This window comes from Sarcophilus harrisii, chromosome 2 (genome assembly GCF_902635505.1).
Source record: "Sarcophilus harrisii chromosome 2, mSarHar1.11, whole genome shotgun sequence".
Lineage (NCBI taxonomy): Eukaryota > Metazoa > Chordata > Mammalia > Dasyuromorphia > Dasyuridae > Sarcophilus > Sarcophilus harrisii.
Genome location: NC_045427.1, coordinates 97,969,820 through 97,997,078, shown reverse-complemented (window position 1 = coordinate 97,997,078; position 27,259 = coordinate 97,969,820). Strand labels below are relative to the sequence as shown.

Here is a 27,259-nt window from a genome sequence, read left to right as displayed (position 1 = left end):
TCTCAGAGAAATTGATTTATGATTCTTTTTTTTCCTTCTTCCTTACTAGTAGATTTGGCTTATAAAAAATAATTGAATAGCATTATGTCTTTCTAACATATAAGCACTCTTGGTAGCATAGGGATAGATCTTTGGAAGTTTTTGAAAATTTGTTTATAAAGGCATCTGGATCTTTTCCTTTTTTATTGAGTAATCTGACAACAAGTTGACCAATTTCTTATCCTGAGATTGATTTTGTTTAAATTATTTTTTCCTGGATTGTTATTTTTGGTATTTTTACATATGTTCATTTTTTTTAAAAGTTGTGTTTATTAGTATATGGAATTACATAATAATTTTGATCATTTTCTTAATTTCTTTTACATTCATTATAATTTCCTCTTTTCAGTAGTTTTTTTTTTTTAACATAAGCTTGCTGCTTCTTTGATTCAGTTTTCTAATTGTTTATTAGTTTTATTTGTATTTTTAAAAAGCTAACTTTCTTTGTCATTTTCATTGCTTTATCATTTTAATTTTACCTCCTTTTTTCTGTTTTCTTTTGTCTCATTTGCTTCTTTTCTTATTTTTTTCAAATATAGACTTAATTATTTTTTTTCTCCTTTACTTGTAAGCATTTTAAGTTTGTCTTTCAGAATAGCTTTGGCTTTATCACATGGATGCTATTGTAAAAATTATAATTTCTAATTCAAAAAAAGTTATTTTTGTAATTTCTTTTTAAACCCAGAATTTTTTTGTTAGTTTCAAATTTTATTTCATAGTAGACTTGAGAATACAATATATAAATTTTCTCTTTAAACTGAAAGTTGTCTTTTAATTCAAGTATATGTTTTTGTTTTTTTTTTAATATTGCATATGTACTAGAAAGTAAGGTGTATTTTTGTGCCATTTACTATTATCTACTGTAAATTGGTTCATATTGATTTAGCATTTTTTGTTGTTTTGATCTTTACTAATAATTACTAATAAATTGCTAGTGCTAATAATTTTAATTATTCACTTTCTATTATGTCCTTTTCAATTTATTTGCTATATTAAGTGCATTTACATAATACTAATCATTCATTTTGGCATAATATCTTTTTTTAATCGGTGCATTTTGAGGATTACTTTTTGGAATTTCTATACTTTTATAACTTTGTGCTCATTAAATGTTTTTATTCACTTACTGCATTTTAATTCTTTGTGACCAACCTATTACTTTTTAAAAGGCATTGACTTCCTCAAAACACTTTAAAAAATAGCTTGAGCTACAAGAGAGTTGTATTCTTTGAGTGATTCTGAAATCCACATCTCTACCCCAACTCTTTTTTTCATTGTTATATCTTTAGCTGTCTGATGGATCTGCCCTCTTAATTGGCATCAAAAACTCTAACTCCAATTTTTGATTTATTGAGAAGCATCATACCAAAGGCCAGAGAAATGTTTATCCTAGCTATATTCTGTCTTGGTCATATTGCATTTGGAGTGTTGTGTTTACTTCTAGATGCTACTTTTGAGGAATGACATTGATAAGTTAAAGAAGAACCAAGAAGCTTAAATGACTTGATTTAAAGCTATAAAAGGTTTGGTTTAGTCAGTCAACAAGTATTTGTTAAACATCTTCAAGGTGCCTGGCACATAGGTGCTGGAGAGACTAGTACAAAGAATGAAATAGCCCTTCTTTTCAAGGAGCTTATACCCTAATGGGAAGATAACAAATACATAGAGAACACAATTATAAAATGAATAAATAGAAATATATAAAAATAGTTAAATATAAGATTGTTTGGGAGAGAAGGCATCATTAACATTTAGGGTAATCAGGAAAGAACTGGAGATAATTGGCTTGGAGAAGCTAGTTTTGGAGGAAGAAATATATGTTACATGTTGGTTGTCTTCATGGATTTGAAAGCTTGTCATGTGGATGATTTGTCATGTTGCAGAGGGCTGAACAGGGAGCAGTAAAGTGGTAAATTTAGAGAGGTAAATTTAAAGTTTGGTATAGAGGGAAATGTTTTTGATAGCAACTATGCAAATTTAAATTGTTTTTGCTTTGTGATTTGGTAGAGAGTTCTGTAGGTACACAAGAATCTCTCTAGTGGTTTTCAAACAAAGACTGGATGACCACTTTGTAGGTATGCTATAGGAGGAAACTCTTGTTCAGGTATGGTTTGAGTTAAGGAAACTCCTTTGGAACTGTGAATTTCTATTATTTTCCAATTGTGTACTTGTACTGCTGAAACATTATTAAAACTGACCTCATTGTCCATAAAATTGTCAATCTTCTCTCACTCCTTATTGTAGCTAGTGGCAACATTTTATTCCCATTTCCCTCCAGCTTGCAACCTTGCTTTGATTTTTAAAAAAATTTAGTACTTCTGTATCCATTTAGTTTGCTTTCTTCCATGTTTCTCTTGGATTAGAAATTTTTCTTACTCAAAATTTCAGCCTTAGACCTAGACTTATACCTGGGTAGCTACAATTGATTTATCTGTACCAGCTCTATTCTTTGTATACCTGCCAGGATAATTTTTTTCTCAAGACTTGTTTTATTTATTGAACAAATAGTTTTGTATATTTTATGTACCAAGAAAACATTTGTGCAAATTTTCATCATGCAAATGCTTTTTATTATATTCTTACCAACACCTGAATCACAACAAAATTGATTAGCCTGTTATTTAAGGCCTTTCCTTTCACTATTGTGCTTGGTATTCTTCTAACTTTAGCTGTTATTATTCTCTAGTATATAGCCTCTCCACTTGAACCAGGGTTGAAAGCAATTTTAGAGAAGAAAATGATTTCTTTATGACTTTTTTTACAGGCGTGTATAGGGATTTCTTATAGGAATTCCAATATTTATAGTCTTTTTGATAGTTTTAGATGAGACAATAACATAAGAAAAATAAAGCTCAGAGAAATTAAATGATTTGTCCAAGATATTACCCATATAGAAAGTAAGTAGAAGACCAAGGATTCAGGCCGAAGTCCTTTAACTCAATATTCAGTGTTCTTTCTCCCAAATTATTAACAAACTTCCTTATTAGTACTACCTGATATTTTTCTTTCTTCTTTTTTCTTAAATTCCTTTGTGAGATCCACTCTTGTCTAGGAGATACATATATGGGTGTGGGTGTGTGTATGTGTGTGTGTAATTTGTTTTGCTGCTGACGAACAATTGCTCTCTTAATGTACTTCTCTCATTCAGCTTCTCTCCCATCTCTTAATTAATTTTCTGTTTCCCTGTTGAGTAAAATATATTTCTGTACTACCCAACTCTTGTGGTTGCCTATCTGTGTTTTTCTCTCGTTTGACCAATTCAGATGAAAGTAATTCAACTACTGTCTGATCTCCCCAAGCTTTCCTCTTTGTATTGGTCTTTACTTGTATAATCTGATTTTGTGAGATAACTTATTTTTGTTCTCTTTTCCCTTCCTTCTCTGTCCCCACTCCCCACATAATCTTTTTTCACTCTTGGTCTTTTCTTTTAAGATCATCACAATATGTAACAAGACCACCAGGTCCTATTAGACTTCTGCTATCACCTTGATGATGATGAATTGTGAGGAAACATCATATCTTCATGTTGTACTGCGAACATCTCATTCTTGTCTAGCCCTTTAAATTGAGTTATTCTCGGTTACCTTTTATGTTTCTTTTGATTTCTTTGTAGTATTTTAAAATTTCTGCTAAGCTCTGAGCTTTTCAATACTTAGAACTCCTCTGTTTCATTTAAGGTTCATTTTTACTTCTTTAGGATTATACTCACTTTTGCTGGGCAAATTATTCTTGGTTGTCATTCTTTATTGTTTGCTTATATCATATTCCAAACTTCTCTGCTCCTTTTAATGGTGACTGCATAGTTGTGTATAATTTTGATCATAGTCCCTCAATACTTGATTTCTTTTTTTTTTTTTCTGACTGAAGTATTTTCTCCTTGTACTATAAGCTTTGGACTTTAATTATGATGTTCTTGGGAGTTTTTGTTTTGGGGATTTAAGAGGTAACTGGTAAATTCTATTTTCATTTTGTTCTCTGGTTCTAAGTGTTCTGGGCAGTTAATGATTTCTTGAATTATGTCTAGGCTTTATGTTGGTCTCTTCTAGGAGTTCTACTTGAACTTGGACTTGTAGTATTTTTCGTTGAATTGCTTGTAGATATTAATTTTGTAGTTATTCTCTTCTTTTGGAGTTGGGACACACATAGCACATGCATAGATCGTTTTCAACATTAACCCTTGCAAAAACCTTGTGTTCTAAATTTTTTTTCTCCCTCCCTTCCACCTCTTCCCCCTAGATGGCATGTAATCCAATATGATGTTAAACATGTGCAATTCTTCTGTACATATTTTCACAATTATCATGCTGCACAAGAAAAATAGATCAAAAATGAAAAAATGAGAAAAAACAAAATGCAAGCAAATAACAATAAAAAGATGAAAATATTATGTTGTGATGCACACTCAGTCCTCACAGTTCTCTCTCTGGGTGCAGATGGCTCTCTCATCATCACAAGTCTATTAGAATTGGCCTGAGTCATCTCGTTGTTGAAAAGAGTCAAATCTATCAGAATTGATCCATAGTATAATCTTGGTATTGCCATGTGCAATGTTCTCTTGGTTCTACTCACTTCACTTAGCATCAGTTCATGTAAATTTCTCCAGGCTTCTCTGAAATCCTTCTGCTGATGATTTCTTATAGAACAATAATATTCCCTTAGATTCATGTACCATAGTTTATTTAGTCATTTCCCAACTGATGGGCATCCACTCAGTTTTCAGTTCCTTGGCACTTTAAAAAGAGTTGCTACAAACACTTTTGCACATTTGATAACTTTTCCCTTTTTTATGATCTCTTTGGGATACATTTCTTTATCTAAAATTCTTTTCTGGAGTTAATTCTTGATTTTTGCATTTCTTAGTATTTTTACTTAGCAGATTGACCAATTTTTTTTCTTTAAAATTCAAAGGAAAATTTCCTTTTTTAAAAGCACCTTTGGAAATAAGAGAGAAAATAACTTTTAAACATATGGCTATTTTATTGTTTCATCTATTGTCTTTTTCTTGTGAGTCCCTTGCCCTCTTATTATATATCAATTATTGTACCTCTGCCAAGCCTCATCCTTTGATTTTTAAAGTCACTATCTACTACTTTGAGTCTTGAACATAATTGGCTGAATGAAGTTGGAGGAAAATCACACAACCATTCTGAGTGAGTCCATTACAGATTTGTTTCATGAACTTAGCTGAGTACTCAACTGCTGCTAGAGAATCCTTCTCTACTTCACTAATTGACTCGCTTTCCATTCACCATTGCTGCTTTTCCAAACCTTTTCATTCCTCCTTAAAACTCTGATATAGCCCATCCCCTTCCCTCCCAGCCAGTAACCTTGCCTCACATTTTATAGAACAAATTGAAGCCATTTGCCAAGAGTTCCCTTTTCTTCTGCCTCATCTCCTGTCATTCAAATGCCTTCTGTCACTATTCCTCTTTTATTCCTATCTCACAAGAAGCTTTTCTCCTTGCCAATGCATGTTCCTATAACTGCACAAGAGATTCCATTCCATCTCCTCTAGCAAACTTCCCCCCTTCCATCCCTACCTACTCTGACTGATTTTCAGTCTCTCCCTATCTACTGGCTGCTTTCCTATTTACAAACATGTCCATGTCTCCCTTGCTCTCACAAAATCTTTACTTGATCCTTCCATCCTTGCTATCATCCTGTATCTCCTCTGCATTTTTACTAATTTGAGAAGACTGATGTCTTCAATTGGTGCTTCAAGATACTTATTAAATCTTTACAATCTCACTTGTAACTTCATTTAAAACTATTCACTCCAAAGTTACTAGTGATCTCCAATTGCCAAATTCAGTGACCTTTTTCCTTCTTGACCTTGCAGCAGGCTTTGTCTATGCTTTTTTCCTCAATTTCTTTTTATTGTCTTATTGTTATAGCTATGTTTATAGTACTGTATCAAAGTATAATAATGGACATTCTTACTTTAATAAACCCTGATATTTTTTGAAAAAGACATTTGGTTCAAACACATAACCCACATAAATAAAATATCAATACTGATTTATTGTGATATATCCCTTTGTATCCCATAATGTTTTTTATTATTTATTTCTTTTGTGTTTTTTATTTCCATTTTTACCTTGAGATAATAATAGTTTTGAGTTCACTTGCTCTAACATCTTATTTGAAATTTTTGTGAGTCTTTTTGCTTTGTGTTTCTTGTAAATGAAATATTGTTCCATTCTACAATTTTCTTCAGTTTTATAGGTGAATTTATTCCATTCACATTTGCTTGGTAATGACTGTTAATTGACTATTTACCTTGATTCTCTTACATTTTCTTCATAGGCTGCTAAGCCCTATTCAAAGCACTACAGTTATAAATTGTAGGACTTCTTGGTTGGATACTGGACAAGTCTTGTCTTCTAATTTTACTTGATTCATAGCTCCAACCTCAAGGATGTCCAGACTTGCCTCTAGTTCCCATACTAAAAGAATTCCCTGAGCTATGCTCTTGGGCCAAGTTTTTCTAGCTAAATATTTTCTGCAGTGATCATAGGCTTCTGGAACAGTTGTGAAAGGTTATTTTGCTCCCATTCACTCTGTCTTATTGTGATCTTTGTCAGGAATGTCTTGTCAGAATTTTAAAAATGTTTTGATTTGAGTTTTATGTATATCTTATTTAACAGGGAATTCTCTAATGTAAATATTTAAAACTTTTGCATTATGTATTTTGATTTATACATAGGCTTTTTTTTTGATCTGTGACAGTTGTACCTGTGAAATTTGTCTTTTTAAGCTATTTATAGAAAATATATTGTTACTGTATCATTTTGTTCTGAGAGGTTTTTGCCTCAAAAATAATTGGATTTTAAAAATTGATTTTTTTCCTGAACCAAATATTCTATTAATACCAATATTGGCAAAAATAAAGCCAAGTCATATTTCCAATTTGAAAATCTATACTTACATATTACTATACAGAATAGCTTAAATATGTTTTCATTTAAGAACAAAAATCAAGGATTATACACTTAGTCTTAAAATTTTAATGGTATTAACCTCATGAGCACAGTGAATAGTTTTTAAGTGATAATGGTGAACAGATGGTATGCATAATTGGTTTGGGGAGTATTTAGATTTAAATACATAGCCATTAAAGCTATCAGATTTCTATTTCTAATAGATTCTAGTCATTGAATCAGTAGCTATATGATCCTTAGTTGCACAAAAATCAAATACAAAATATTAATGTTTTAAAACCACCAATTTTTATTTTTCCATCTGGTCTCTTAATGCTCTTTTAAGACCAATTTTTTAAAGTGAGTATAATATTAGATAATTTGATTATTTTTGTTTCAGTTGACGTTAATGTAACATGTCATAAGTAGGTTGCTACTAAATGCAAAATTGCTTAAGGCCATATTATTGTTATGTTGCCTATTGACTTCTAGAAAGATTTGTCCTATATTAGTAGGCTATTTGCTAATGCTTCATTTTAATTTTCTACTTTATAAAATTAGATTCTTGGAGTACTTTAATTTTTTTGGGGGGAAAATATATTTGTTGTCTTTGATATTACATATATTTGTACATATATAAGTTCATCTTACATTGCAGGAGAAATCAATGCAAATGAAATTACTTTTAATTCAAACATTTTAAGTGCTTGTTGTATATAAGACACTTTTAAGGAATTGGGATATAAAAGTAAACAACCTTGATTTGGTGATCATCTATGGAGAAGTAACAGTTGAACCCATGGAAGTACATTCAATCAATCAATAAATGAACAATTATTAAATGTGCCTACATTAAGTACCAGGCACTGTGTTGTTAGGTGCTGACTATTAGGTATTGAGATCACTTAGAGCAAGTGACTAAGATGTAGCCTTAAGGAGATGAACAAGGATGAGAAAGTAGAAAAGGAGATCTAAAAAACTGATTACATGGCTCGGAGAGCCATACTATTTTGTGTTAAGGAAACCAAGGAAGGAGAGTATATCCAAGCAATATTTATTGATCAGTAGTTATCAAACTTTATGTTGCTGTAAAATCTAGGGCACTGACAACTCAGAAAATGCTGAACTTAATTGGACGTCTTTAAGAAGCTTTTGATGCCTTTCTAGAGAACAGTTTTGTGGATTATTAAGAGTGTTAGCATAAAAGGGGATTGAAGAATGAATAAGGAAATGGAAACGGCAAATGCAGGCAACTCTAAGAAGTTAATAGTGTGAGTAGGAAAAGGGATAGTAAATAAATTATTATTAAATGCCTACTTTGTGTCAGGCACTGGGCCTGACTGGGAATTAAAAAAAGAGGCAAAAGGTAGTCCTATCTCTTAAGGAGCTCATGATTGTGGCATCTCATAATCTAATGGATATAGGGAAATAACTTGAGGGTAGGATAGGAGCAGCTAAGTAGCAGTGGATAAAGCATTGGTCTTGGGAGTCAGGAAGACTCAACTTTCTGAGTTTAAATCTTATCTGAGACATTAAGTAGCTATGTGACTTGGGCAAATCACTTAGCCTTTGTTTGCCTCATTTCTTCATCTGCAAAACGAACTGGAGAAGGAAATGGCAAACCACTTTAGTATCTTTGCCAAGAAAACCCTAAATAGGTCATAAAGAATTGGACACAATTGAAAACTACTGAATTAAAAAAAAAATTATTGATATATTTAACTTTACTTTTGCTTCCCAATGACTGTTCCAAATACAATCTTAAGAAATTCTCTGTGTCTTGCTTCCTTTTTACCATGTAACATATTTATTTTTGCTGGATTATAAACTTTGCCCTAAATTCACTTTTCTTTTAAATTGGTGGCTGCTAAGTTATGTGGGGTCCTGATGGTGGCTGTTTAATAGTTGAAATCTTTCTGGCTGCTTTAAGTATTTTTCTTTGACCTCCTCTGGATTTTGGGTATGAAGTTCCTAGGAGTTTTCATTTGGGGGTTTCTTTCAGGGGGTGACTAACTGATTTTCTCTTTCTGCTTTGCTCTCTGATTCTAAGATATCGGGGAGTTATCTTTTAATATTTCTTGAAATGTGATATGGCTTTTTTTTTTCTTTTGGTCATAGTTTCTGGATAGTCCAGTGTTTATTAATTTTTTTTTCTCTCTTCTATTTTCCAGGTCAGTTGTTTTTCTCATGTTATACTTAGGTTTTCTTCCATTTTTTTAGTCTTTTGACTGTTTTACTCTTTCTTATTGCTTCATAGATTCAGTGACTTCTATTTGGTTCATTATAATTTTCAGGTAGTTTATTGCTTAGGCAAGGTTTTACATCCCGTGTTTCAAGCTGTTAATGCTTCCTATTCTTTCTGCCATCATTCTCATTTCTTTTACATTTTTGTCCTTGGGTACTCTTTCAGTTCATTTCTAAAAAGATATTTTTAATGTTTTTAAACTGTTGTTTCATCTCTTTCAGGAACTCTAGTTGTTTGTTCCCAAGCTGTTTTGGAATTATTCTCTTCTGTGTTTGTATTTTGAGCTTCTCTGCTATTATAATAGATATTTGTGAGGAAGAGAGAATTCTTTTTTTGTTTGCACTTTCTTCTAATCTATGTTATGATGTTAGATTTGTTGTTCAGGCTGGAATTTGCAGCAGTTCTTGAGGGATATGTTTGGGCTATTCCTGTTTCTGATTTTTTGGGAGTACTGCGTATTGTTATTCTAGGTTCTCAGGAATAAGTTGGAGATCTGAAAACTTTTAGTGATTTCAAAGTGGTCTGATCCTGGGCAAAGTCTGTTTACTACTCCCTCAGTACCCCCTTTTCCCAGCTGAGCTTTGCCAGTTTGCTTATGACTTTGCTTTTGAGCAAGAGGAGGCAGTTGCTGGACTCAATTTAGTGAAATGGAAAACTATTGCTTAGAGTGGTAGAATTGTGTGCTTCTCTTTGATCTCAGAGTCCTGCTGTGGTCATTTCTCTGAAGGCTAGGCAAGATGATAAAAAAAGAAACTTTGATCTGCTCCTGAGCTATAAATTACATTTCTGCTGGCTTTTGAACACCTTCCTTTCTTGGTACATCATGTAGAACTTCCTATCTACTAACTCAATTTTATATAGGGTCCCCTGTTCTCTGGATTTTAATCCCAATCTTGTTAGTGAGTAATAAAGTTGCCAGTCTGTTGGATACAACATTTCCTATAATAGAACAATGTCAGAAGAGAGGATAATGCAAGGGAAAATTTTTGTTACCCTCTAGTAAAGGCCTATGGTCTTTTTCACATCTGTTTAGGGATCTTGACAGCCTCTGGTTTCTTCAGGTTTGGATATTTAAAGACCTTTGGAGCATTGCTAATTTGTTTCTCATTTGTTTTCTTGATTCACTCAAAGAGGTATTTGGTCAGATGAAGGAATAAGGATACAGACTTCATGTAAAGATTAAAAACTTGATAACCCATTTTCCCTTACCCCCTTTCCATAGGGGCATCTAAGTGGCATAGTTGAAAAGAACCTGGAATCAGGAAAATATTGAGTTCAAATGTGGCCTCAGCTACTCGCTAGTTATGTGATCTTGGGCAAATCAGTTAACTTCATACTGCCTCAGTTTCTTCATGTTTAAAGTAATACCTACTTCTCAGTGTTGTTTTGGGGGTTAAATGGGATAATATTTGTAAAAAGTGCTTAGTATGACATATATTAGGTATTATATAAATGCTCTTCCCTTTCTAAAGAACCTTAGAATTGGATTCCAAGTATATAAAATTTTTTGTCTTGGCTTCATTGGATACATTAAAAGGAAAATTTAAAAATATATTTGAAAGACAAGTAATGAATGGATTTTTTTTTTTGCTATTATTCCCTCTTATACTTATGCAACTAATGAAGATTTGACAATAGCTTTTATTTACAAGCCCTCCTTTTTATAAAAATAGTCAAACATTATTTCTCTTCTATTATTTTAGGCTAAAGTATTTGTTTATTTCTTACAGTAATCCTAAATTGGAAAGTCAGCGAGTAAATAAAAAAGTCAACAATGATGCATCACTTAGAATTCAAAATTTGTCCATTTTGGTGAGACAAATCAAATCTTATTACCAGGTAAGCAACTCTTTATGCCTTTTAAAAAATTAGTAATTTTAATGGATGAATTTAAACATGTTCAAGTTCTATAATAAGCTTAACTTTAAATACAACCCATCATATTAATAATGATATGTACTATCAGTTTTATATTGACATATATAATGATATAATAAAATATATTGTGGCTTAGGGACTCTCTTATTTCTTGTTTGCATCCTCAATGTTTAGCATAGTCCCTGGAACATTGGAGACACTTAATATTTATTGAATTGAACTCTATGAAAATTTATTGACTTAAGTATAAAGGGAGAATATTTGGAGTACTTAAGAGAATAAAATAATTTAAATTACATTTAATGTTTATTGAATTGAACTCTATAAAAATTTATTGATTTAAATATAAAGGGAGAATATTTGGAGTACTTAAGAGAATAAAATATTTTAAATTATTCACTTTGCTTCTAAAATATGCCAATGTGTACAGTGTTGTCATTTGGGACAAAGCTTTCTCTTTTTCTCTGTCATAGAGAAGAGAGAGGGAGACAGAGACAGAGACTGTATTGGAGCTGACTTCTAAGCCAGGAAGGTGTGATTTTTTTTTTTAAAGTCCTACTTCTGACCCATCCTAGCTTTGTGACCTTGGGCAATTTTCTGTTTGAGACTAAAATTACAGAGAAAGTGCAGACCTGCATTGTTGTTGCCTTGCCTAAGAACTCTATACCAGTGAAATTACAAGGATAATCCAGAATATCCTATCTTTATCTCTTTTTATAATTATTAAGTGTTCTATTTAGATTGATTCAGATGGTACTTTCAGGATCTATTATAATGTGATGCTTTTTGGGGGAAACATTTAAATATATAACCTTGAAAATAATTTATTTCTTTACAAAAATTTTTAGATAATCCTAAAAGAATCATTTAACATTTCTCTAGATTGTCTTTTTTTTTTTTTTTTTTTTTTTACTAAAGTATTGATTTTTAAAAATCTGTAACTCTGTGTGTGTGTTAGACTTATAAACATGCTACATAATATTTAGGATTTTTATCTTGGATATTATCCTTTTTCTTTTAGCCAATTTGAAAGCAGGGGAAAATGGTGGAAGCAGTTGATTTAATGATTATTAATTTAAATCAGTGGTCTCTAGATTTTCTTGATTGAATATCCATAAGAGGTAAAAAAAAAAAATAAGCACATATATGTTTATTTACTTACAAATCATTTACTTGTCTTCTGTACTGGCAAAAAATACTGGCGTATTTTATAAAAATAGACATTAAAAAAGGATGGGATAAAGGTGAAATAATATTTTATCTGAGGGTCACAGGGAAGCCACTGGTGTTTATTGTGTAGAGAGATGATGGGGTAACAAGATTAGCTCTTTTCTTTAGGAACATCATTTTGTGTATAGACTATCAGAAGGGAGAGTCTGGAAAATGGAAAATCACTTAAAAGGCATTGCAGTAGTCTAGATGATTCTGGGTAATGTGATCTGCTAGATGGAGCAGTAGATATTTTTTGAGTCCAACACTGGAAAAACTTCCCCCATAGAAAGGAATTATGCATTAGAGGAAAAGCAGTTAAAGTTATCCTCATAGACTGAGACAGCAAGAAATATGATAGATTCAGAAAGAGGCTTATGCGTTAATAGCAGAGAATGCTAATCCCTAACGGGGCTTTCTCAGGATTTCTCCCCAACACTTCTAGAAGAAAACATAGTATGTCCCAGAGGCTGAGTGAGTAATGTTCTTGCTGCTGCTGTCTCTTCCAATTTACCCTCAGCCTGGCCTTACCCCACTGTTCGTCCTCTACCTACCCATTTGTGAAGAAGGGGAAGGTACAAGAAGATATAAGAAGGTGGGAGCATGCTCTTCCTGGGTCACCATAAGAACGAAAAGAGCAGAGAGGGGAATCTAGGTCAGGGGACCTGTATGAATGTAGACCTATATCAGACCAGAAAGGAAGGAAAGAAGTATTTGGCTCTAGTCTTGTTCACTCCACAAGCCCTTGGTGCAGACTCTTGGCACCTGCGAAATGTGAATTGCCTAATGTGAGAGGAGGTCTTGAACATTTTGAGGTCTTTGGGTGGTATAACTGCTATCAAAAAGGAAGATATCATAAAATGAGTTACAGTCTTATTAAGAATGATCTTAGGAAAATGAAAATGTATTTAAAAATTTAAAAATCTGGAGCACAAATGGATCAGTTAGGCAGATATTAAAACAGAAGAAAGGTAATACTAATATCCGATGATATAGATGACATTATGGATTCCCAAGATCTCCAAGAAAACAGAACCACAGCAGGATGTTCCTGAGAAATAAATTTTGAAAAAACCTAACAGGTAACAAATAGTAGAATTTATGGACTGTGAAGGAGAAATAATTGGCAAAAAGAGAAACTTGTATTTGCAATGGTTTATCTCTCCAAAGAAGCCAAAGAGAGAACATCTGATTGGGAATACAAATATATGGAAGTAGAAGACAAAATCTGAAGAACAAAAGCACTAGCAGTTAGTTACATTAAAAGAATACGATGCTGTGTGAGAACCAGAACCAGGATTACATTGTATATAATAATTGCAAAAATATGTGATGATGATGTATGAAAGGAAGTAGATCTAAGATGATGGAATAGAAAAGCACCTAGCGAAGCTTTTCAAAATTCCCCTCCCTACAATGATAATGGCTCAAATTGAATTCTGGAGCAGCTCAACCTAGACAACATTGGCGCCTAGACAACATTGAACAAAAGCTCAAATGAAATAAATTTCCCATATAGAACAAGTTGGGGGGGTTGGCACAAAAGATCTGCCCTAGAGACTATACCTCTTTTTCAATTAAGAATTAAAATTGACCAAATTGAAAAAAGAGATACAAAAGCTCAATGAAGAAAAATAATTGCTTAAAAATCAAAATTGGGAAATCAGAAGCTAATGGCTCTAGGTGACATCAAGAAACAATACAACAAAATGAAAAAAATAAAAGCAAATGTGAAATATCTCATTGCAAAAACAGCTGACCTTGAAAATAGAAGAATCAATTTAAGAATTATTGGACTACCTGAAAGTCGTGATCAAAAAAAGAGCCTAGACAATATATTTCAAGAAATTATAAAGGGAAATTACACCAATATTTTAGATGCAGAAAGTAAAATAGAAATTGAAAGAATACACCAATCACCTCCTGAAAGAGACTGAAAATGAAAACTCGGGAAGTTCCAAAGTTCCCAGGTTAAGGAAAGCTTCAAATACCAGAAAGAAACAAAACAAGTATTATAGAATTAGTCTGCATCACATAACATTTAACAGCTTCTATATTAAAGGATCAGAGAGGTTGAAATATCCCAGAGGGCAAAGGTACTAGTATTATAACCAAGAATAACCTACTCAGCAAAATTTGAGTATAATCCTTCAGAAAAATGATTACTAAAATAGAATCAAACATTCTTGATGAGAAACCCTAGCTGAATAGAAAGTTTGACATTCAAATATAAGACTCAAGAGAAACATAAAAAAAGTAAACATGAAAAAGAAGTCATAAAGGATACAATAAGGTTAAACCATTTACTACATGAGAAGATGGTACTTATAGCTAAGAACTTTACCATTATTAGAACAATTATGGAAAAGAATATTCATTTTTTTTTTTTTTTTTTTTTTTTTTTTTAAGCAAAAGTACTTAGTCTTTATTCTTGGTCTTTAGATGCAGGATTTTTTTTTTTTTTTTTTTTTTTTTTTTTTAATTTAATAGCCTTTTATTTACAGGATATATACATGGGTAACTTTACAGCATTAACAATTGCCAAACCTCTTGTTCCAATTTTTCACCTCTTACCCCCCCACCCCCTCCCCTAGATGGCAGGATGACCAGTAGATGTTAAATATATTAAAATATAAATTAGATACACAATAAGTATACATGACCAAAACGTTATTTTGCTGTACAAAAAGAATCAGACTCTGAAATATTGTACAATTAGCTTGTGAAGGAAATCAAAAATGCAGGTGTGCATAAATATAGGGATTGGGAATTCAATGTAATGGTTTTTAGTCATCTCCCAGAGTTCTTTTTCTGGGTATAGCTGGTTCAGTTCATTACTGCTCCATTAGAAATGATTTGGTTGATCTTGTTGCTGAGGATGGCCTGATCCATCAGAACTGGTCATCATCTAGTATTGTTGTTGAAGTATATAATGATCTCCTGGTCCTGCTCATTTCACTCAGCATCAGTTCGTGTAAGTCTCTCCAGGCCTTTCTGAAATCATCCTGTTGGTCATTTCTTACAGAACAGTAATATTCCATAATTTTCATATACCACAATTTATTCAGCCATTCTCCAACGGAAAAGAATATTCAAAAAGACTTTGGGAAGATAGAAGAGCAAGTCAGAAAACTTTCAGCTCTCCAAATTTTCTCCTCCCAAAAAGGAACAATGCCTCAGAGGGAATATAGAGCAACACAAATAAACCAAATTCAAGTTAAAGCAATTCCCCAGGGACAGAGGTCTGGCCTGTGTGAAGTGTAGACACCTCCAAACCAAGTATGGAATCTACACATGACAAAGCCCTGGGGGCAGCTAGATTAGGAGCTTTAAAAACTTTCAGTTCATGGACAGTATTGGGATCTTGACTGCAGAGTTAGAAACCTGAAGGACCTTACACTGTTGAGGGATGCCAAACATAGCCGCATTGTGACTAGACACATCCCAGGCTGAGCTTGCCGCTGCAGGGGACAAGAAGTTGCCACATATACTTAGTGAGGGCAGTAGAGGATCAAGGACTTTTCTGGTTGGGGACACTTGCAGGTGAGAAAAGCCCCTGATTTCAGTTCCAGGGAAGAGAGGAGTTTGCAGTTACTGGAAGGATTACAGGGAATAAAATCATTTGTTGTGGAACATTGTGACCAAGGGCTCTAGCCCAGGTTTAGGAATGGAGAGGAGAAGGCTAAGGTTGAGCCCAGGTCAGACCTCAGAAAATAATAGTAAGAAGGACCAGAAGTTTGGGGCATAGTTCCCCATGCCTGGTGATTAGAACTTGGTCAAACTAATAGCTGCTAAAAATAAAATAAAACAAAAAAGTAATTAAAATGAGCAAGAAAAGGAGAAAGAACCTACTCATAGTTACTATGGGGATAAAGAAGTTTGGGGTTCATATTCAGAGCAGCAGCTCTATCAATGAAAAATGTCAAATGGTCCCAAGCACATAATGATTTCTTTATAATAGAGATTGAAGAAAAATTAGGAAAAAAAATCCCAAGAAAATTATGAAAATGAAGTCAGCCAACTTAAAATGGAAAACCAAAAAGTTAAGGAAGAAAATAATTCCCTGAAAAGTAGAACTGGGCAAAGGGAAGCTAATGCTGCTCTTAGACACAAAGAAATAATTTTTAAAAAGTATGAAATGTCTCATCAGAAAAACAACTGATCTGGAGAACAGATTGAGAAGAAATATTATAAGAATAGTAAGACTGCCTAAAAATTATCATTTAAGAGAGCATTGATATATTACAAGAAATTATTAAGGAAAATTGCCCTGAAGTTCTAGACCAAGAAGGCAAAACAGAAATAGGAAAAAAATCTACCAATCACCACTCACTTGAAAGACATCCCAGAAGGAAAAGCTACAGAAATATCATAACCAAATTACAAAGCTCCCAGATTAAGGAAAAAATGTTAGAAGCAGCAAAATAATAATAATAAATCATGGAACTGCAAAAAAAAAAAATTACACAAGACCTAGTAGTTAACTATTTTGAAGGACTCTAAGTCTTGGAATATTATATTTCCTAGAACAAAAAAAGCTGCAATTATGACCATATGACCAATTATGAAGTTACCTGCAAAGTTAAGTATAATGCTGAACAACAGCAACAAAATGAATGTTTACAAACTGAAAGGCTCAGATTATTTGCGTCAAAAACAGAACTTGGAGGGAAATTCAGTATAGAACATTAAGGAGAAATATTAAATAAACATTAAGATCAAATCATTTACTTATTTATGAAAATATTTTCAATTCTTTTATTACTTATTTTTATTCAGTTAGAAAGAGACTTGGGCTAGACAAGTGATGGGAGTGATTATTTAAAAAAATATTAAAGACTGTATAGGGAGAGATAAAAGTTGAAAGTACCTCATACAAATGAGGCTAAAAACAAAAAATTCAAAGAAACTAATAGGGGTAAGAGAAGTAATGCTGAAACCTTTCTCATTGGGAATGGGTTAAAGAGGAAACAACACATACATATAAAAGTGTATAAAAGTCTTCAAATTCAGAAGGAAAGAGCACTAAGGAATAGGATAGGGGGAAAAGGATATAAGGAAGAATTTTTGGGGAGATGGCTAGTGAATAGTAGCAAAACCAGGTATGAGGAAGGATGGGTATAGGGTGAGAAGGTAGAAAGGAAAAATAGGAAGAAGGAAAAGAAATAACAATTATAATGTAGAATGTGAAATGAGATGAATTTACCCATAAATAATATAAACATTTTTAATGCAAATCAAGTTATATCTAAATTTAATATTTATTGCACATGTAAATTATTTAAAAATTATTTTATTGAGTTAGAAAAATAATAAAGTTGAATTAGAGGTCAGGAACTTCAAAGAAAATGGGGGAAAAAATGTAAAGGAAGCAGATTCATTATTACCAGATCTTAAACCATATTATAAAGTGAGAGCATTGTTAAAAGGGTAAAATAGATAATTTTGATTAATTTGAATTAGAATTTTCTTATAAATAAAATTACATAGCCAAAAATAGAAGGAATGCACAAGAAATGGGAAAAATCTTTCATAGATAGTCTCTTACTGTCTATTGGTTAAAATACTGGTGGGTTTGATTTAGAAAAACATGGCAAGACAGACATTTTAAAAATATGTACTTATTTAAAAGTCTAATATAAAAAAAAATGTGCAAAACAGAACATAAGAAAGCATTCAAAATCTGAAAAGGTTTCCATTTCAAGAAAACATATATATTGTATTCAAAATTGCCCATCTTTTTTTGCTTCCTTGCAGATTTGTTTTTTATTGTCTACTTTCCACTTTTTTCTTTTTTTCCCCTTTGCTCCTTAAGCAGGCTACAGTTAAGTACAGATATATTTATATATGCATATACAAACCCACATGTAACACATGTATGTATGCCTATGTGCACACTCATACACATATATACACATATACATTTCATTATAGATCTGTGTAAAGTTGTACTATGCTTGTTCTCTGTTTCTCTGAAGGTGAATGACATTCTTCTTAAGTCCAAGTCTTTCCATATTTTTCTAAATCCACCAACTCATTATTTCCTATATCTTCTTATACTTTCAAGTTGCTTTAAATAGTCTAAAGTGCTCTTGATTATCATAAATGTTATATAGTGTAGTATCCCTATTTTTTTTGATTGAATCTATTTTAACTTTAATTTTGAGATCAATGATTACTGCCCCTGCTTTTTTTTTTTTTAATAAATTCTGCTCTTGATCATTATTATGTTTGTTTGTATCTCTTGCCTCTTATCCCTGCTGACTCCTCTATTATATTTCTACAAGGCTATTTTTCCTTGCTGTTTTTTTAACCTACCCCTCCTCCAAGAATTCCTACCATAATCTTTGTCCTGCACTCTTTTCTTCTACCTTCTCCCTCCCTCTTAAATCCCATTCCCATTACTCTATATACTTTATCTCATTCCTATTCATCTACACATTCTTCTTTGCCCCTTTCATCCTATTCTTTTCCCTTATTTCTTAATAAATTTAGAAAGCTTTTTTACATCTTATCTATGCTTCCATCCATCCATCTAGTTTCCTCTTTAATGCATTCCCTATGTTGTTAAGATTTCAAAACTACCAGCCCTTCTCTTCCAATCTAATTACTCTGGGTCAGTTCTTACTCTTTTAAAAAAAATTATTATTATATAGCTTTTTATTTACAAAACATATGCACGAGTAATTTTTCAACATTGACCCTTGCAAAATCTTCTGTTCCAAATTTTCCCCTTCTTCCCCCCATCTCCTCTCCTAGATGTCAGGTAGTCCAATTCAGTTCTTATTCTTGCACCTCATTCATATAACCTAATTACCCTTTCTGCCTTTTCCTTTACAGTTTTGCATTTTAGAATCATACTTGGCTTTACTCCAGTCTTTTCTTTCAAACTATTAACTGATGACAATCTTAGATATATTGTTGACTTTTTTTTTTTTTTAATGTAGAGCATAGTTTGTCCTTATAAAGTCCTTTGGGGGGGAAAAAAAAACTTTAATGTTTACCTGATAATTGTCTTGGATCTTATATGGGAGAAAGAGAAAGGAAAAGTAGAATGGTGTAATTTATTTGCTATAAAAAGAGGCAAGAAAAAAGCTTTTACAGTGGAGGGGACAGGGGGGAGTGACTGAATCTTACTATCATCAGAATTGGCTCAAAAGGGAAATAATATACACACTCAGTATGGGTATAGAAAATCTATCTTACCCTGCAGGAAAGTAGGAAGGGAATGGGATACAGGAAGGGGGAGGGACAGTGATAGAAGAAAGGGCATATTGAGGGAGGAAGTGGTCAGTAATAGAACACTTTTGAGGAGGGATAGAATGAAAGAAAGAAATAAATGGGGGGGGGGAGGGGAGGATACAGTTAGCAATAGTAATTGTAAAAAGAATTTTGAAGCAAGTTTTCCTGATAATGAAGAGGTTCAGGATTGTGTCTCCAAATGATGAGGTTTGGCGCAGGGCAGGGAGCTGTGGGAACCCCTTTGGTTGGTACACAGGTCCTTCGTAAAGAAATTTATGAACCCAAAAGCTAGAACCCAAAAAGTTTATTATTGGCATTAAGAAGTCAACCTTTGGTTGGTATGCATGAAGGGAAAAATTGAATTCCTTGGTGGCAAGGTCCTGACAGAGCGATATAAAGTTTCTAGTGGAGGAGTCCTGGCAGAGAGAGTTTCTAGCAGAGAAATCCTGTAGCAGAGAAAGTCTTATTAGAGAAGGTCTTATTAGGGAAATAAGTGAGAAAGATAAAGAAGGGGTAACGCTGAAAGAGAATGTCTTTCAGTGGGCAGAGAGTCCCTTGCAGGTAGCTATGCCAAGGGAGGTCCCTTGGCCTGGCATGATCCCTGCTTTGAGGTTTTCTGTTGCAAAGAGCATCGAGCCCAGTTGCTTTCTTTTATAATTGAAAACTTAGCTAGAATTTGGGACCTGGGAGCAGTTTGAGCTGGGATCAAAATAGAAAATCTTGGAATTGAATGAGTGTCTCTGGGCTAATTTCCAACTCAGTAGGATTAGGAATGGTCCTGGGACGCAGCCAGTCCCACCTAGACAACAGAATGAAAACCACTTTATCTTGATTCCCTGGGGCAGGTCTCTCAGGGGAGAGCTTAGCACCCCCCCTTCCGTCTCCTCCCCCCCCCCCAAAGTCAGAGAGAGACAGAGAGAAAGTGTTTTTGGGCTCTCCTCTTCAATAAGACCTTATTTCTCAAATGTATAAAAACTTGTCATATTTATAAAAAATAAGAGCCATGATAAAAGATCAAAAGATATGAATTATGCTCAAAGGAGTACAAAATCCTGCATATCCTTTGATCTATATTCAGTCTTCATAGTCCCCTCTCTGGTTGCAAATGGCAGTTTCCATCAAAAGTCTATTGGAATCACCTCAGTGTTGAAAATGAGCAAAGTCCATCACTGATAACTATATAAGCTTGTTGTTACTGTATACAATGTTTTCTGGGTTCTGATCACTTCAGTTAGTGTCAATTCATGTAAGTCTTGACAGATTTTTCTGAATCAGCCTTTGAGCTGTACTTTGAAAGAAAATGGAGATTTCAGGAGGGAGGGATGAGTGAGGGATCAAAAGTGTTCCGAACACAGAAGTAGGAGATTAAATTGTGTATATTGGGCAAGTAGATATCACCGTGGGTAGAAATAGAACACTGGGCCTGAGGAACCTCAAAACCAGGGCTGAGTTAAAATCCAGTCTCATTTACTTAATACTCTGGACCATTAAATGACATCTGGGTCACTTAACTATTTTGGTCTCCGCTTCCTTATCTGTAAAATGATCTGGAGAAAGAAATGGCAGCCACTCCAGTCTTTGCCAAGAAAGCCCCAAATGGGGTCACAGAGTCAACAACTGTACAACAATAAGTAGAGAATAGCAAATAAATCACTTGGAATGGAATGGGAAGTTTGAAGAGGAGGAATATGAAGTAATATGGGCAAAGTAGAAGAGAGCTAGTTTCTGTAGTGCTGATGGTCATGGGGGTCTCGAAGACTTTTTGAGTTAAGGGAGTAAGATGATCAGGTGTGTGGTTTAGGTTTTTCCTTTGGCAGCTCTGTAAAGGATGGACAGAAAATAGGAAAGAATAGTCAGAAATATTGTTGTAGTAGCCCAAGTAAAAAATGATTAAACCCAAGAGCATGGCTAATTGGAAAAAAAACAATTCTCAGGAAGTAATTTAAGCAGTTCCATTATAATCTTATTTACATTACTACTTGGGTTATGTTATTTTTCGTAAGTAATGCAAAAATAAATGTATCGGGATAATTTCTGAACCTTGTCAAATTTCAAATGAAAAATTTTCAAAATTAGCACGATTTTATTAATTGAATTTAACTATACTTTTATGGATACAAGAATTTTTTTATAAGTTTCTGTTAAGATTTCAAAAAAATCTTTTGTTTTGATTGTTGATAGTTAGAAGTCAAATGTCATGAATTGTTTGGATTTAAATCCTGAAATTAATCTTTCATAGAATGGATCAAAATCCAGAGTCATTCTATTAAACAAGATTTTCAGAAAAATGGAGATTTATATTATACTTTAAATACAATTTTTGAAATGGACATGCTTTATTTGGAAAATGTTTCTAAGTTTTAAAATTGCTTTTTTTCTTTTTTCCTTTTTTTACTAAAAAAAGGAAAAGGTTCTCAATGTCAAGTTACAAGTCTTACAGGTGTTCTAATCTTTTGTTACTATTTTTTTTTCCTGAGGCTATTGAGGTTAAGTATCTTGCCCTGGGTCACACAACTAGGAAATGTTAAGTCAAATTTGAACTCGGGTCCTCTTGACTTAAATATCCACTGTGCCACCTTGCTGCCCTGTCACCAATTTTTCATTGAATATAAGGAGTATTTTGCTGAAATGGCTTTTAAATAATTGTTATGGGAAAGTAACTTTTTGGGATATTTATTTACAAGATTAGAGTTGGTAAATTATACTTTATAATGGAAATTTATCCAGATCATAGGAGTTTTCAATAGTTTATTTTTGTTCTTGTCTATCATTTGGTAAAGGCAACTCATGATAAAGTGGTATTTTTAACTGATAAGTTCTCTGTATAGGTAAAAATACTTTAGTCTATAATAACAGCTTAATGAAAACTAGTGTTTGGTGTGAAAAGATTGACTAAATCCCAAGTCATTATTAGAGAGAAAAATGTACTCCTTTAAACACATCTGCTTTACACAATTAAAATAATAATAGTCTTCATCAGTTGAGCCTATTGAGAATTAAGTTCCTCATTCAGCTGGAAAAAATAGCTGGTCTCAAGAAGAAGAAATCGTTTATAATTAGAAAATATAAATATTCATTAGGAAGTCTGCATGATATGAGGTCACTAATATTAAAAACAAAAGCACAGTCCTTTAAGTTCAGTTAATTAGCAAATGTGAAAATATATCCTTTTCCTCCTTGTAACAAGCAAAATTTAAAGTATTATTAAAATTAAGTTCCCCAGAAATCAAATTCTTATGTTATAAATATTATAAATATTGTGTATTATTTTATATTTGAACACTTACATCAGTGTAGTCTGTCTCTTTTACACTGTTCATCTAATTTTTTATTCCTTCATTTTTTAATATGTTGTAAAATAGTGATTTGATTGTCCTTGTCTGTGGCCTATTTATAACTGGTATTTGCATAGCGCTTTAAGATTGTAAAACTCATTACCTATGTTCTCATTTGAGTTCAAAATTACCTTGTAAAGTTAGTTCTATTATTCTCTCTTTACAAAATAAGAAACTGAGACTTGAGAAAGATTATGTGAAATTGTATTTCTGTTTGCAAGTCCAGCTTTCTATTCATTCTTCCTTCAATAGAATTTTATTTGTTTAGATTTTTAATGTTTTTAGAAGCAAGGACTATTGTTTAGTAGTATTTAGCAATTGTTATTGGTACTGATAACATTAAATCTGTGTTGGTATAATTATCTTTAGTCTTCTCTTTTTCAATTTCCCTTTTTCAGAGTTTTATTGATAAGATTGTCTTTTTCTTAATAAATGACCACATAAACATTTCAGCCAAACTGACCTTCTAGCTGGTTCTAAAGCATATTTCATTTCCTTCCTTTGTGCCTTTATACCCAGTAAGTCTAAAATGCACTTCTGACTTTTCTTTGCTGTCTACTTAACCTTCTTCAAGGCTCCACTTCTGTCCCATTTCTCGTTGGAATTCTTTCTAGATTCCCCTAGATTATCTTCTTCATCCTTCAGTTAGTCAATATTTACATATTGTATTCCTTAGTAGAAATTTAAGCTTTTTTGGGGTAGGATTATGTCTTGATTTTGTATTTTTTTGAACTGTAGAATAGTGCTTTGCTGCTTAATGTGTTGAAATTTACTGAATTATTTTCTTTATGTTAGACAATCCAACTGTTTTTTGCCAGTTTTGATATTCTTAGAGCTTAGCAGTGTGTTTGATGTAGCATCAGTAAATGCTTCATAAATGCTTATTGACTGACTTGGTATTAAATTTTTTAAATACCTGTTTTCCTTACGAATCATGTTGGGAAAGAAAAATCAAAACAAAAAGGAAAAAAAATGAGAAAAAAAAAGAAAACTAAAAGAAGAAAAAGCGAACATAGAATGTTTTGATTTACAATCAATCTCCATAATTCTCTCTGGAGGCAGTTGATAGGTGTGAGATGTTCCCTCAGAGTTGTTTTAATTTGCATTTCTCTAATTAATAGTGGTTTAGAGCATTTTTTCATATAATTATAGATGGCTTTATTTCATCTGAAAAATGAATTCTTATAATTTCTCTATATATTTTAGAAATGAGATGTTTATCACAAACATTGGCTGTAAAATCTTTTCCCCAGTTTTGTACTTCGTTTTTAATCTTGTTTGTGCAAAATCTTTTTTAATTTAATGTAATCAAAGTTGTCCATTTTGCCTTTAATAATGTGTTTTAGTTCTTCTTTGGTCATAAATTCCTCCCTTCTCCAAAGATCTGTTAAACTATTCCTTGCTCTTGTAATTTGCTTATAGTATTACCCTTTATGCCCATATCATATACACATTTTGACCTTATTTTGATATGAAATGTGAGATAATAGGTCTGTGCTGAATTTCTGACAGTATTTTCCAGTTTTCTCAGAATTTTTTTTGTGAAATAATTCTTATCCCAGAAGCTAGAGTTTGGGGATTTATCAAATACTAGATTATTATACTCATTGATTATTATGTCATGTGTATCTAATCTATTTCACTGATCTACCTCTCTATTTCTTAGCCGGTACCAAATGATTTTGATGAGTGATGCTATATAATAGTTTTAGGTCTGGTACAATGTCATTTTTATATTTGCTCAATCTACCAATGAGCAATTTATATTTTTTTCAGTTTTAATCTGACTAAATTTATTTGTGTGATGTGTTTTGTAATTGTGTTTCATATAGTTCCTGGATTTGTCTTGGCAAATAGACACCCAAATATTTTATTTTGAGTACAGTTATTTCAAATGGAATTTCTTTTTCTATCCTCTCTTGTGGGCTTTGTCAATAGAAATGCTGATGATTTAGATGGATTTATTTTATATCTTGCAACTTTGCTAAAGCTGGTAAGTGTTTCAAGTAGATTTTTGGATGATTAACTAGGATTCTCTTTAAATATATCATATCTGCAAAGAGTAATAGTTTTATCTCCTCATTGCCTTTTCTAATTCCTTTAATTTCTTTGTTTTTTTTTTTATTGCTAGCACCAATATTTCTAGTACAATATTGAATAATAGTGGTGATAATGGGCATCCTTGTTTCATCCCTGATCTGATTGGGAATGCATCCAGTTTCTCTTCATTATCAATAATGCTTGCTATTGGTTTTAGATACTGCTTATCATTTTAAGGAAAACTCCCTTTATTTCTGTATTCTCTAGTGTTTTTAATAGGAATGGGTGCTGTATTTTGTCAAAAGGTTTTTCTGCATCTATTGATATTGTCATAAGATTTCTGTTGAGTTTTTTTATTGATATGGTTGATCATGTTAATAGTTTTTATGATAATGAGGCAGCCCTGCATTCCTGATATAAATTCCACTTGTTCATAGTACTATTCTGTTTATAAGTTGTTATAATATCTTTGCTAATATTTTATTTAAAATTTTTGCATCAATCAATATTAAGGAGATCTGTAGTTTTCTCTGTTTTGGCTTTTCCTGGTTTGGGTATCAGTACCATATTTGTGTCATAAAAGGAATTTGGCAGGACGCCTTCTTTACCTATTTTTCCAAATAGTTTACATAGTTTTGAAGTTCTTTGTTCTTTAAATGTAGAATTCACTTGTAAATCCGTCTGGCCTTGGAGATTTTTTTCTTAGGGAGCTCATTGATGGCTTGTTGAATTTTTTTTCTAAAATAGGGCCATTTAATTTTTCATTGGTGCTAAGTCTACCCTTTTCATTTTTGATACTGGTAATTTGTTTTTTTCCCTTTTCTTTTTTTAAATTAAATTAACTAGAATATCTATTTTGTTGGTTTTTTCATAAAATCAACTCTTAGTTTCATTAGTTACATAGTTTTCTTAGTTTCAATTTTATTAATCTCTGAGTTTTAGGACTTCTAAATTGGCATTTAGCTGGGGTTTTAAAATTTGTATCTAATTTTTTTAGTTATATGCCCAATTCATTAATCTCTTTATCTATTTTATTCATATAACTTTTTAGAGAGAAATAATTTCTCCTAAGAACTGCTTTGATTGCATCCCATAGGTTTTGGTATGTTGTCTCATTATTGTCATTCTCTTAGATGAAATTATTGTTTCTATGATTTGTTGTTTGACCCACTCTTTCTTTAGAATTAGACTATTTAATTCCAATAGGTTTTTAGTCTACCTTTCCCTGGCCTTTTATTGAATATAATTTTTATTTGCATTATGTCTAAAAAGGAAGCATTTACTATTTGTGCCTTTCTGAATTTGATTGTGAAGTTTTAAAGGTGCCATATACTGCTGAGAAAAAGGTGTATTCCTTTCTGCCCCTATTTAAATATCTCCAGAGATCTATCATATCTAAGTTTTCTTGACTTCTGTTAACCTCCCTAATTTCTTGTTTATTTTGTGGTTAGATATATCTAATTCTGAGAAGGGTTGAAGTCTCCCATTAATACAATTTTGCTGTCATAACTGGCATAACTTCCCTTAAGAATTTGGATGCTTTGCCATTTGGCGCATATACATTTACAATCAATAATACTACATTTCTTTAACTACAATACTTTAATTAGATGTAGTTTCCTTATCTCTATAAATTGGTTCTATTTTTGCTTTATCTAAGAACAGAATTGCTACCCCTGCTTTTTTTTGCTTTGGCTGAAGCATAATAAATTCTGCTCTAGCCTTTTACCCTTATACTATATGTATCTTGTGTCAAATGTGTTTCTTGTAAACAACGTAATTGTAGGAATTTTGGCTTTTGAAACACTGTGCTATATTGGCTTCTGTTTTTCAGGGAAGAATCTCATTTCCATTCACAGTTAAGATTACCAGCTTTGTATTAACCTTCATCCAATTTTCTCCTTGTGTATACTTTTGTTCTCTTTTTTTGCTCTGTCCCTCATTTGTAGTGTTTTGTTTCTAATCCACCCCACCCTCAATCTGCCCTCCCTTTCATCACCCTTTTTCTCTTACCCTTTTAGTGTTTTTGCCCTCCCTTCTATCCAACCCCCCCTTTTTTCCCTCTACTTTCTCCTTCTCCTTCCTTAGAGAGTAAATACTAAATAATAGGTTAAATAATAGTGATTGTTAATTCTCTTTTTGAGCCAAAACTGATTAGATCAAGCTTCAAATAATGCTCACCCCCCCCCTTCTTTCCCTCTATTGTAATAGGTCTTTTGTGCCTCTTCATGTGATTTAATTTGTCTCATTATACCTCCCCCTTCTTTTTTTCCAATACAGACACTAGTCTTTTTCTTTGATATCCTCACATCAGAGTCCATTCATAACTATACTTGTGTCCATTTGATTCC

General features: G+C 32.5%; 1 protein-coding gene across 16 annotated transcripts in view; it reads left to right on the top strand.

Moving 5' to 3' along the window:
* Positions 1-27,259, top strand: part of CCDC88A (coiled-coil domain containing 88A) — a 138,678-nt gene that overhangs the window by 8,659 nt on the left and 102,760 nt on the right. For all 16 annotated transcript variants that reach the window (XM_031950501.1, XM_031950502.1, XM_031950500.1 and 13 more), the window contains exon 3: positions 10,935-11,043. In XM_031950501.1, the coding sequence (XP_031806361.1) occupies positions 10,935-11,043 (109 nt within the window). The remainder of the gene's footprint in view (positions 1-10,934; positions 11,044-27,259) is intronic.